Source organism: Ictalurus furcatus, chromosome 19 (assembly GCF_023375685.1).
Source record: "Ictalurus furcatus strain D&B chromosome 19, Billie_1.0, whole genome shotgun sequence".
Lineage (NCBI taxonomy): Eukaryota > Metazoa > Chordata > Actinopteri > Siluriformes > Ictaluridae > Ictalurus > Ictalurus furcatus.
Window position 1 is genome coordinate 24,548,200 of NC_071273.1, and position 10,000 is coordinate 24,558,199.

Genomic DNA, 10,000 nt, shown 5'->3' on the forward strand with positions numbered 1-10,000 from the left:
CTTTGGCCTGTAAATAAAGAGCATGGGTGAAAACACTTCTCCCAAAGGCCTTCAGTCTTCTATCTGAGATAATAAAGCGTGTCGTCTCACACAGTGGAGGACGAAATGCAGCCTGTGGATCAAGGTGTACTCTGGATGTATTTGTAGTCAGTATTATAATGTGCACAATTCTCCACTGAAGATCTCCAGACCTTTTCTCAATGCGAGGTTTGTACAAGGTCCTCCAGCAACCTTTAGGGGAAGTGCCTGATCCAAAACTCTCCTGTGTTTTAGATTCCTTAAGTCCTTCCAGAGAATTCAAATGTGAGGCTTTAACATATTATCTACAGAGCCTTTTTCCCGTTTCACTGAACACCTCAAGTTCGGGAATCCTGAAGGTACGCAAAGCTCTGGGAAAGGAGCGTCCGTGTCTTCATCAGGTGTTTCCATGCCAAGTTTAAAATCAGTGGTTAAGCGTTCAAGAAGGTCGTTCAGCAGTCTCTGTGTCAGGCAAACTGACCTCACACCAAGCTTATCAGACATCCGTCAGCGGACATCCATCCTTCTCCTGCGTTCCTTAGAGCGTTCCTCACAGATGCTGGCTTTAATATCTCCAGGTCCATGGTGGAGTTATACCAGGGGTTCTTCCCTGAGCCCCTGAGGTTCCTTGAGATACTTAGAGTTCTCCAGACTTTCAGCATCGAGCGATAAAAAGATGTCAATCCGGACAGATCAACACTTTGAGTGTCCATCAGAAAGAAGATCCCAGTCGAGCCCCATCCTACCCGCTCTCTTCAGGAGGGCATGAGCCACCCCAGACCAGCTTACATCCTCTCCGTAAAGGAGTCTTTTCACTGTCTGAAAGTCAATATTCTGCTTTTAATGTCCACTAATCCTTGACCTCCTTCTTGTCTGTCTGGGTAAGTACGACACCGCTGTTGAGATGTTCAGACGTTTTTGGATATTTTCCACCAGTTCTTCAGGGGGTTCACGGACAGACATTTTTGTGCCATAAAGATGAAGGTACAAGGTTGTTACAGACCAAAACTCTTCCCCTTTATGATAGCTGGGGTAGCAGACATCTGGGCGGCTGTGGATCAGGTGGTAGAGCGGGTCGATTCCCGGCCCACGTGACTCCACATGCTGAGGTGTCCTTGGGTAAGACACTGAACGCTAAGTTGCTCCTGATGGCAAGTTAGCGCCTTGCAAGGCAGCTCTGCTACAGAGTGTGAATGAGAACCAGTGTAAAGCACGTTGTAGAACCACTAAGGTTAATAAAGCGCTATATAATTGCAGACCATTTACCATTTTCCACCAGACCCTCGCAATTCTGTCTCCTGTACTCCTCTCTTCAGAAAAATACCCCCAAGTACTTAAAGCCAGATCTTCCCCACTGTGATCCAGCTGGGGGTGTCGGTCTACTGTGATCTAAACCATACCACAGGGCATCACTTTCAGCCCAACGTACTGTGCAGATGAGGCTCATAACTATCTACAATATCTTTTAAAACCTGAAGATCTTTATCAGTCCTAATAACGACAGTACTATCGTCTGCATGTGCTCAGACTTTTACACAATCATTACAAACTGGAGCATTTATCTGCAGTCCCATTAACTTCTCCCCTCATTTACAGAGGAGAGGTTCAATGGCCAAACTGTACCACTGACCTGCCCCCGTCTTCTGCCCCTCTGCACCGGAACCGGAACACGAAGACCGCCCGCCATCTTTATCACACACACAGCACTGCTGTAAAGCAGCGTCATCACTAACACAAATTCACCTCCAAACACAAAAACCTCCAGAGCCCGATCGAAAACTTTCTCCTCATCTAGTGATGAAGTTCCTCTATTGATATTATCACTCGCGGTGTAATCGGTGACATCACGTAGTAATGCAGGATATCAGAGATACATCTGACTTTTATACACCAAGATTCATCCTTAGCTACGAATTTATGCAATATCTTCTTTACCCTGATGGCCAGACACTCTGATATTAGTTTATATATATATATATATACATCTCTCTTTCTCTCTCTCTATCTATTTCTTACTTTCTCTCCATCTCTCTCTCTCTCTTACTTTCTCTCCATCTCTCTCTCTCTCTCTCTTACTTTCTCTCCATCTCTCTCTCTCTCTTACTTTCTCTCCATCTCTCTCTCTATCTCTCTCTTACTTTCTCTCCATCTCTCTCTCTCTCTTACTTTCTCTCCATCTCTCTCTCTCTCTCTCTTACTTTCTCTCCATCTCTCTCTCTATCTCTCTCTTACTTTCTCTCCATCTCTCTCTCTCTCTTACTTTCTCTCCATCTCTCTCTCTCTCTCTCTTACTTTCTCTCCATCTCTCTCTCTATCTCTCTCTTACTTTCTCTCCATCTCTCTCTCTCTCTTACTTTCTCTCCATCTCTCTCTCTCCCTTACTTTCTCTCCATCTCTCTCTCTCTTACTTTCTCTCCATCTCTCTCTCTCTCACTTTCTCTCCATCTCTCTCTCTCTCTCTTACTTTCTCTCCATCTCTCTCTCTCTCTCTCTTACTTTCTCTCCATCTCTCTCTCTCTCTCTTACTTTCTCTCCATCTCTCTCTCTCTCTCTTACTTTCTTTCCATCTCTCTCTCTCTCTCTCTCTCTCTTACTTTCTCTCCATCTCTCTCTCTCTCTCTTACTTTCTCTCCATCTCTCTCTCTCTCTCTTACTTTCTCTCCATCTCTCTCTCTCTCTCTTACTTTCTCTCCATCTCTCTATGTCTCTCTTACTTTCTCTCCATCTCTCTCTCTCTCTCTCTTACTTTCTCTCCATCTCTCTCTCTCCCTTACTTTCTCTCCATCTCTCTCTCTCTTACTTTCTCTCCATCTCTCTCTCTCTCACTTTCTCTCCATCTCTCTCTCTCTCTCTTACTTTCTCTCCATCTCTCACTTTCTCTATCTATCTCTTACTCTCTCTCTCCATCTCGCCATCTCTCCATCTCTCCCTCTCTCTCTTCTTCCTAATGAGAGGCCACAAGCTAATTGAAAGAATCGATTGCTGTTTTCTAAACCTGAACTCTTTTAGAGATAATCACCGGGGAGTTTCTCTCTCTCGCTCTCTCTCTCTCTCTCTCTCTCTCTCTCTCTCTCTCTCTCTCTCGCTCTCTCTCTCTCTGTCTTCTGCAGTCACAACACTAAGACGACATCATGGTTAGATCCACGGCTTGCGAAGAAAGCTAAACCACCAGAGGAGTGCAACGAAGATGGTGAGTCTGTCTTTCAATCTTTCTTCCTTCCTCATTTCATCTATTTATTTTTCTTTCCTTCTTTCCTTCATCCATTTCTACCTGTCTTTCTTACTTTCTTTCGCTCTTTTCCCTTTTCCCTCCACTTATTCCTTTCTTCCTTCCTTCCTCTATTTCATCCCTCCTTCTTATTTCATCCTCTTTCTTATTTGATCTATTTATTTTTCCTTCCTTCCTTCTTTACTTCATCTGTTTCTTTCTTTCTTTCTCGCTGAAGTTGTGTATATCCGCTCGGTGTCGTTTTGTCCACTTTATCACTGATGGGACAGTGGGAAGTGTAGAATATACACACAAAGCCTTTATACAAACCGATCAAACACAACTGCTTTCTCTCTAAAGCTTCATTTCGCAACAGGAAATGACATCATCATGTAAAGCGATTCATCTCGCATTGTTTCGTGTGTATAAATGGCACCTTGCATGTGTACATAACAATATTAGGATCCCCTGTTCGAATCCGCTCTGTGTGTGTGTGTGTGTGTGTATGTGTGTGTGTGTGTGTGTGTGTGTGTGTGTGTGTGTGTGCGTTTTGCTTAGTGAGTAGTTTTTGGATGGAGTTTCCTGACAGCTCTAGTGACAGCTCTGCATCACAACACTTTTCTCTCTCTCTCTCTCGCCTCTGCACCCCCCCCCCCGCCGTCGCCCCCCCCCCCCATCTGACCCCCCTCCCCTGCGTTTCTCTTGGTTTCATCATCCTGCTGAAGTTCGGGATTCTGCTGACGGACAGCAGGGATGAGAAACACTCAGCGTTTAAGTCAGTGCGGACGAGTTCATAAAGTCACAAACTTTCGTCAAGCGAAAAACTTGCATTCACGCTAATTGGTAGTCTGACTGTGAGGTCTGTTAGCTGGAAAATCTCATGAATATACATGATTATGCAAATTTTAGGAACTCCCCCAGACCCTCCTACCCGCCCTCGCACAAAGCCTTTATTGCTAACATGTGCTACGTTCGAACGCTGTTACGGTAACTTCTAGCTCTCTCACGTGCGTACAAGCAGCATCAGAGTCTCGATTCACATCCTTACATTTCATCACTGATTTAATGTTACCGTGACAACCGCTTTCCGTACGTAACTACAAGTCGCGACGTTACGTAGCTAGCTAGCTTAAACGAGTTCTGCGGGTACATTTCTCGAACCCTGTGTCGTCCATCATCCTGTAATTTTTATATTGGCTATAGTTGGTTTAAATGGGATGTCTGTTTACTTAACGTGCTAACACGTAGCTCCATCGCCGAATAACGTCTTGATACGAAACCTCTGAGAAAGTTTGTTTTAAGTGAACGTTTTTGACAGCTGTCAGTCATGTTCGTGTTGATATTTTGTGTTAGCAGATTTGTGTTAGCAGGGTTAAAACGTGGCAGCTAAGAAATGTAGCTAGAAAGAACGCAAACAAGTGTCACGCACACTAAGAGAGTATCTGATGACGCCGAAGAGCCAGAACGCGACGCGTGTCGGTTTTCCTCCTCGGCTGAAACGCTGCTCAGGGAGACAGGAAGGATGTGGTTACTAAAGTAGCTAATCCTGAAGGAAACACGCTGGAGCGTCCTCTTCTCTCCCACAGCTTGAAAGGTCAAGGATTTTACCGAACGCGTGTGAAATGAAGGATTAATTCAGATAAGCTACTGATAATTGGCTCGGACTTTCTTCATCCTGGACTTTCTGGGCTTATTTAAAATGTTAACATGTGCTACTTTTCTCTCTTCCCGCTAATGGGTAAGAGAGAGAAAGAGAGAGAGAGAGAGAGAGAGAGAGTGTGTGTGTGTGTGTGTGTGTGTGTGTGTGTGTGAGAGCGGAAATCAGACAGCGTGAAAGAGCCCTCAGTTCAGCCCGAGAGGCTTCTGTCCGGGGTTGCTATGGTGATGGTTTCCGGGGCCACAGGAATACAAAGCGTATGTATGTGTGCTTGTGTGCCTGTGTGTGTGTGTGTGTGTACTGTACACACACACACACACACACACACACACAAATATAATAAAATGCTCAGACAGCAGCTGAAACACTCAGCAGACCCATCTATGCACTGTCCTAGTGGGAGTGGTCTAATATTCTAATGACCATGCTTGATTGACAGCCTTCTGGCTGAGACTCCTCCTACAATGTCACTTGAGCAACTAAATCAGGATCCGTGTAACACTCATAGGTTGGAATTACTTGTTAGATTAGCTTTCACTTACTAGATTAGCTTTCACTCACTAGATTAGCTTTCACTCACTAGTTTAGCTTTCACTCACTAGATTAGCTTTCACTCACTAGATTAGCTTTCACTCACTAGTTTAGCTTTCACTCACTAGATTAGCTTTCACTCACTAGATTAGCTTTCACTAATTAGATTAGCTTTCACTCACTAGATTAGCTTTCACTCATTAGATTAGCTTTCACTCACTAGTTTAGCTTTCACTCACTAGATTAGCTTTCACTCACTAGATTAGCTTTCACTCACTAGATTAGCTTTCACTCACTAAGTCAGCTTTAACTAATTAGATTAGCTTTCACTCACTAGATTAGCTTTCACTCACTAGTTTAGCTTTCACTCACTAAGTCAGCTTTAACTAATTCAATTAGCTTTCACTCACTAGATTAGCTTTCACTAATTAGATTAGCTTTCACTCAGTAGTTTAGCTTTCACTCACTAAGTCAGCTTTAACTAATTAGATTAGCTTTCACTCACTAGATTAGCTTTCACTCACTAGATTAGCTTTCATTTATTAGATTAGTTTTCACTAATTAGATTAGCTTTCACTCACTAGATTAGCTTTCACTCACTAGTTTAGCTTTCACTCACTAAGTCAGCTTTAACTAATTAGATTAGCTTTCACTCACTAGATTAGCTTTCACTAATTAGATTAGCTTTCACTCAGTAGTTTAGCTTTCACTCACTAAGTCAGCTTTAACTCACTAGATTAGCTTTCACTCACTAGATTAGCTTTCACTTATTAAATTAGTTTTCACTCACTAGATTAGCTTTCACTAATTAGATTAGCTTTCACTCACTAGATTAACTTTCACTAATTAGCTTAGCTTTCACTCACTAGATTAGCTTTCACTCACTAGATTAGCTTTCACTAATTAGATTAGCTTTCACTCACTAGATTAGCTTTCACTAATTAGATTAGCTTTCACTCACTAGATTAGCTTTCACTAATTAGATTAGCTTTCACTCACTAGATTAGCTTTCACTAATTAGATTAGCTTTCACTCATTAGTTTAACTTTCCTTCTCTCTCTCCTTTCCTCCTTTCTTTTTTCTTTTTATTTCTTTCTTTTAATTCCTCCCTCATTTTTTGATGTAACCTTCACTGCCGGTTCCTGTTCTCCTGTTCTCCGGTTCTCCTGTTCTCCGGTTCTCCTGTTCTCCGGTTCTCCTGTTCTCCAGGCTGATTGCTGATTGCTGTGTGTTTTTCAGAGCTTCCGTACGGCTGGGAGAAGATCGATGATCCAGTTTATGGCAGTTACTATGTGGAGTAAGTTTCTGTTTCTCTTTATAAATCTTCAGCACCTTGTTCACTGAAAAATAAAAATCCAGTGGATCAGTAAACATGACACACACAAATCAAAAAGAAAAAGATTAGAATCACTCCAGCGCTTTAAGTTCTGTACTCAGTTCATTCAGGTAAATATGCGGCCAAAACCCGAAGCGTTTATTTTAATGACTTTACTGGATTAAATCTGAGATTATTTTGCAAGTGCTCACAAAACTAGAAAAAAACATTTACTGATCGCATGCTAATGTGGGGGCGTGGCTTTTGACCCCGATTTGCATATGAGCTTGCAGAACTGTAAGGTGATGTAATGGTGAGCGTTATGGATGGGCTGCTTTTGTTTTGTTTCAGCTTTAAGGCGTAAGGCTGTTGGTTATGAAATGTTCTGACACAACAGGGGTTTTGTAAAGTTCTCCTGCTTCACCCTCTTCGCGTTTCTCTGTAAGCGTGCTAGTCAGTTCAGTGGTGCTGGGTTCTGCCAGTTCTGGCTCCGTCAAGCGTTTTACTTCTGTATCAGTCATGATCAATGATGTATGGAAGCATTTAGGAACACGGAACAAAAGTTTGATTTGTTTTATTTACTTGTTTTTGTTAAAGAAAGTGTTGATGGTGTTTTGGTAGCAAATTTGATTACTTATGGTGTTTGTGGGTAAGTGTTGGTGTCTGCTGAGGTTGGCGTTGGGTGGAAGGTCAGTTTTGGTGTTTGAAGGTGAGTGTTGGGGTTTGAAGGTGAGTGTTGGTGTTTGAAGGTGAATGTTGGTGTTTGAAGGTGAGTGTTGGTGTTTGGAGGTGAGTGTTGGGGTTTGAAGGTGAGTGTTGGGGTTTGAAGGTGAGTGTCGGGGTTTGAAGGTGAGTGTCGGGGTTTGAAGGTGAGTGTCAGTGTTTGGAGGTGAGTGTCGGGGTTTGAAGGTGAGTGTTGGGGTTTGGAGGTGAGTGTTGGTGTTTGAAGGTGAGTGTCAGTGTTTGGAGGTGAGTGTCAGTGTTTGGAGGTGAGTGTCAGTGTTTGAAGGTGAGTGTCAGTGTTTGGAGGTGAGTGTCAGTGTTTGGAGGTGAGTGTCAGTGTTTGAAGGTGAGTGTCAGTGTTTGGAGGTGAGTGTTGGGGTTTGAAGGTGAGTGTCAGTGTTTGGAGGTGAATGTTGGTGTTTGGAGGTGAGTGTTGGTGTTTGAAGGTGATTGTTGGTGTTTGAAGGTGAGTGTTGGGGTTTGAAGGCGAATGTTGGTGCTTGAAGGTGAGTGTTGGGGTTTGAAGTTGAGTGTTGGTGTTTGGAGGTGAGTGTTAGTGTTTGAAGGTGAGTGTTGGTGTTTGGAGGTGAGTGTTAGTGTTTGAAGGTGAGTGTTGGGGTTTGAAGGCGAATGTTGGTGTTTGAAGGTGAGTGTTTGAAGGTGAATGTTGGTGTTTGGAGGTGAGTGTTAGTGTTTGAAGGTGAGTGTTGGGGTTTGAAGGTGAGTGTTAGTGTTTGAAGGTGAGTGTTGGGGTTTGAAGGTGAGTGTTGGTGTTTGAAGGTGAGTGTCAGTGTTTGGAGGTGAGTGTCGGTGTTTGAAGGTGAGTGTTGGTGTTTGAAGGTGAGTGTCAGTGTTTGGAGGTGAGTGTCAGTGTTTGGAGGTGAGTGTTGGTGTTTGAAGTTGAGTGTTGGTGTTTGGAGGTGAGTGTCAGTGTTTTGAGGTGAGTGTTGGTGTTTGGAGGTGAGTGTCAGTGTTTGGAGGTGAGTGTTGGTGTTTGGAGGTGAGTGTTGGTGTTTGAAGGTGAATGTTGGTGTTTGGAGGTGAGTGTTGGGGTTTGAAGGCGAATGTTGGTGTTTGAAGGTGAGTGTCGGTGTTTGGAGGTGAGTGTTGGTGTTTGGAGGTGAGTGTCAGTGTTTGGAGGTGAGTGTCGGTGTTTGAAGTTGAGTGTTGGTGTTTGGAGGTGAGTGTTGGTGTTTGAAGGTGAGTGTTGGTGTTTGAAGGTGAGTGTCGGTGTTTGGAGGTGAGTGTCGGTGTTTGGAGGTGAGTGTCGGTGTTTGAAGTTGAGTGTCGGTGTTTGAAGGTGAGTGTCGGTGTTTGGAGGTGAGTGTCGGTGTTTGGAGGTGAGTGTCAGTGTTTGAAGGTGAATGTCGGTGTTTGGAGGTGAGTGTTGGTGTTTGAAGATGAGTGTTGGTGTTTGGAGGTGAGTGTTGGTGTTTGAAGGTGAGTGTCGGTGTTTGGAGGTGAGTGTCGGTGTTTGGAGGTGAGTGTCGGTGTTTGAAGTTGAGTGTTGGTGTTTGGAGGTGAGTGTTGGTGTTTGGAGGTGAGTGTCAGTGTTTGGAGGTGAGTGTCGGTGTTTGAAGTTGAGTGTTGGTGTTTGGAGGTGAGTGTTGGTGTTTGAAGGTGAGTGTTGGTGTTTGAAGGTGAGTGTGAGTGTTTGAAGGTGAGTGTTGGGGTTTGAAGGCGAATGTTGGTGCTTGAAGGTGAGTGTTGGGGTTTGAAGTTGAGTGTCGGTGTTTGAAGGTGAGTGTGAGTGTTTGAAGGCGAGTGTCGGTGTTTGAAGGCGAGTGTCGGTGTTTGAAGGTGAGTGTTGGGGTTTGAAGTTGAGTGTTGGTGTTTGAAGGTGAGTGTCGGTGTTTGGAGGTGAGTGTTGGTGTTTGAAGGTGAATGTTGGTGTTTGAAGGTGAGTGTTGGGGTTTGAAGGTGAATGTCGGTGCTTGAAGGTGATTGTTGGTGTTTGAAGGCGAGTGTTGGGGTTTGAAGGCGAATGTCGGTGCTTGAAGGTGAATGCTGGTGTTTGTTGTGGTAAATGTGAGTCTTTGAGAGTGTATTAGGTTTTTAAAAAAAATAACCTTCAGATTTCACCATTAGTGGGTTTTTGTACTGTCTTTTTCCTGTGCTGAGATGATGTGTGGGAGTCTGAGAGAACTCCATCTGCTCTGAAATCCTGTAATATACTGTAAATTTCTGTCCTGCAACCATAACACGCATGAATCTGTTTATTAGGTAACAGAGTGCGCACGAGAAAAATCCATAATATATGTAATAATCTTCCTCGCGTCTAACTTCAGTCACAGCTCCAGTCTGCTCTCAGACTGAGAACAGCGATGGAGCCTGCCAACAACTTCTCCTCTGGTTCATTTTCACTCGGGTTTCTGGCACAGTGTCAGCCCTAATGTCTCAGAGAGGGACTCGGAGACCAATCTGATCTGGAGCAGCATTTCGATTTTAGGGTCCTGGTGTTTGGTAGGGAGTGGTGGTGTTTGATGGTGAGTCTTGATTTTTGTTAATGATGATGTGTATTTGGGAGTGCTGATTGTGTTCAGTATGT

General features: G+C 43.8%; 1 protein-coding gene across 2 annotated transcripts in view; it reads left to right on the forward strand.

The window, feature by feature from the left end:
• Positions 1 to 10,000, forward strand: part of magi2a (membrane associated guanylate kinase, WW and PDZ domain containing 2a) — a 134,236-nt gene that overhangs the window by 89,438 nt on the left and 34,798 nt on the right. For both annotated transcript variants that reach the window (XM_053650780.1, XM_053650781.1), the window contains 2 exons: positions 3,129 to 3,208; positions 6,654 to 6,711. In XM_053650780.1, the coding sequence (XP_053506755.1) occupies positions 3,129 to 3,208; positions 6,654 to 6,711 (138 nt within the window). The remainder of the gene's footprint in view (positions 1 to 3,128; positions 3,209 to 6,653; positions 6,712 to 10,000) is intronic.